This window comes from Neomonachus schauinslandi, chromosome X (assembly GCF_002201575.2).
Source record: "Neomonachus schauinslandi chromosome X, ASM220157v2, whole genome shotgun sequence".
NCBI classification, from domain to species: domain Eukaryota; kingdom Metazoa; phylum Chordata; class Mammalia; order Carnivora; family Phocidae; genus Neomonachus; species Neomonachus schauinslandi.
Window position 1 is genome coordinate 19,312,538 of NC_058419.1, and position 2,870 is coordinate 19,315,407.

Sequence of the window (2,870 nt, forward strand, 5' to 3'; positions counted from 1 at the left end):
ATCCTTCAACATAATGAATTTTAATTCATGTAATTTAATTGGTATGAAATTTCTAAAACAGGAAACAGATTTGATCATGGACCTTATACAGTTTACACATAAGTGATTCAGAATACTCACTGCTGATGAAAACACCACTAGCAGCTGTAGAAACAAGCAGAATAAGATCTCCAAGGATAGAACATTTTCCCTCTGTTTTTTTAAAAAATAAATATTAGGAAAAATGTGCATATTTATGTCACAGTCACAGTTTCACAATATAAATTCTATATATGATGGGGAAATTGAAGTAATGGATGAACTTTTCAAATGGCTCCTGGGAGACCGTGGTCAAATTTATTAATTAAGATTAAGAATCCTGAACTTCCAGAAAGAATCCAGTTATGCTTGATATGTATGATGCTTTTAAGCAGTTTGATTTTTTTTCTAAAAATAGCATTTAATCAATGGTCATTCTTTATATTTATATTTTTATTTTTAGATCTAAGTCATGGCTAGCACTGAAGAAGAAATTATGACTCAAATTACAGAATTTATCCTTTTGGGTTTTGGAGATCTCCATGGCCTTCAGTTTCTTCTTTTTGGAGTATTTATGGTCATCTATGTGGTGACTGTCATGGGCAACATTGTAATCCTAACTGTGGTGTCAGCTGATCACTCCCTTCATACCCCCATGTATTTCTTTCTTGGCCACTTCTCCTTCCTAGAGATTGGCTACACCACTACCATTGAGCCCATGATGCTAAGGACATTTTCATCAGCTCATGTGCTTATTTCCTTCCCAGGCTGTGCTTGCCAGTTTTATTTTGGGGGGGCTCTGGTGGCCACTGAATGCTTCTTCCTGGCTGTAATGTCTTATGATCGGTATATAGCCATCTGTAACCCATTGCATTACTCCAGCATAATGGACTACTGGGGTTGCTTACAGCTAGCTGGTGCCTCTTGGGAAGCTGGATTTCTGTCACCCATCCTTCTCATGATCTTCATTTTTTGGTTAACATTCTGCACTGCCAATGAGATTAACCACTTTTTCTGTGATTTGAAGCCCATCATGAAACTGGCCTGCACTGACATCAAGTAGCTGAGATGACCTCTTTTATATGTACGTCTTTATTTGCCCTCGGCCCCTTCATGCTAACTCTAGCATCTTATACTTACATCATCTCCACCATTCTGAGGATTCCTTCTACCTCAGGGAAGCAGAGGGCCTTCTCCACCTGTTCCTCCCATCTGACAGTGGTCAGTTTGTATTATGGGATACTGGGCATTGTCTATGGCTTCCCATCAGGGCCTCAACATGAAGACTTATTGAAGTCGCTTTCCCTTCTGTATACAGTGCTTACCCCTGCTCTAAACCCTATTATTTACACCTTAAGGAACAAGGATGTAAAGGTAGCTCTGAGAAAATTGGTACAATGAGGAATGTATACCTCACCAAAAGAAAGTTTGATTTTTTTAGTGGTTCTTGGCGCTTTCTGAAAACCCTGACAAAGTGGAAATCTTTCTACAGTGTCAAGAATAGTTACTGTGAAATTGATGGGTTTTCCTTTGTTCTATCAAATTTCTCCACATTAATGAACAAGAAGTATGTTACGCTTTCATTTGTTGAACATTTTGTAGGTGCCAGGCACTGTGCTAAGTTCTTTTAATGGATTATTGTGCTAAAATCCTCATAGGGGCACCTGGGTGGCTCAGTCAGTTAAACGACTGCCTTCGGCTCAGGTCATGATCCCAGGGTCCTGGGATGGAGCCCCGCATTGGGCTCCCTGCTTGGTGGGGAGTCTGCTTCTCCCTCTCCCTCTGCCCCTCCCCCCTGCTTGTACTCTCTCTGTTTCTCTCTCACTCCTTCTTGCAAATAAATAAATAAAATCCTTAAAAAAAAAAAAACCCTCACAGCAACACTGTGAGATGGCTACCATTATTATCCCCATTTTACAGATACCACAACTGAGTCCCAGAGATTAATTCACTTGGTCAAAACCATCCAGCCAAAAGATACCAGAATATGAATTTGAACCCAAGGTCTGCTTGGCACCAAATCCATGATCTTTCCACTAATTCGGGGAGCCCAGAATCTTGGACTGCCTAAAATGGTTATCTTGGACCATAGAAGACATTACTGCCAATAACTTTTCTTAGGAAAACATGAGTTAGATGTGAAGTGAGAAGTAGAAAAGTAATGTAATGCAATCTAAATCCAAATCTGTCTCTTTTTCCCACCTGAAGTCTTGATAAAAATGCATGAAATAAAAATGTCATGGGATTAAAATTTATTTTAGTTTTTTATTTCAGGATTATTTATTAAAATAAAAGATTAAAATCGACCTAATTGGTTCAATAAATTAAATCACATCCACACAATGGAATACAGTACATCCATAAACAAACAAAAACAGCATAAAAGAATGAGTCAGCTCTGCACGTGCTAATATGGAAAGATCTCCATGATATATTGTAAGTACAAAAAGCAAGGTATAGTGCAGTGTGTATGATGTGACACCATTTGTGTAACAATAGGTAAAAGAAATAATAGTTATACTTAATTGTAGATGTATAGACTATTCTAGGAAGGTTCATATGAATTCAGTGGTATCAGTTGCTTCTTGGAAGAGGCATTAAATGGAGTGGAAGTGTACTTCTTGAGGTGGGAATCATGTAAATTACTGAAAAGTCATCAAAGTTTAACAAATCATTGTAAATTATACAAAAAGTAGAATTGTCAAACAACCCACTTTTATATATCAGCATGGAAGCACCTCTAGACATGTAGGAGGCTTCTCTTCTCTCACAGGTAAGTTGTACACTCTCTAAGGGCAAGAACCTTGTCATTATTACTGTATTCCCCCCACAGTGCCCTAAATACCAAAAAA

At 38.1% G+C, this 2,870-nt stretch overlaps 1 protein-coding gene across 1 annotated transcript; it reads left to right on the plus strand.

The window, feature by feature from the left end:
* Positions 1-514: 514 nt before the first annotated feature.
* Positions 515-1,419, plus strand: LOC110576011 (olfactory receptor 10A4-like). The gene is given in 2 exon segments (XM_021685084.1): positions 515-1,070; positions 1,073-1,419. Coding segments are annotated over 2 exon segments (903 nt in total).
* Positions 1,420-2,870: the final 1,451 nt, after the last annotated feature.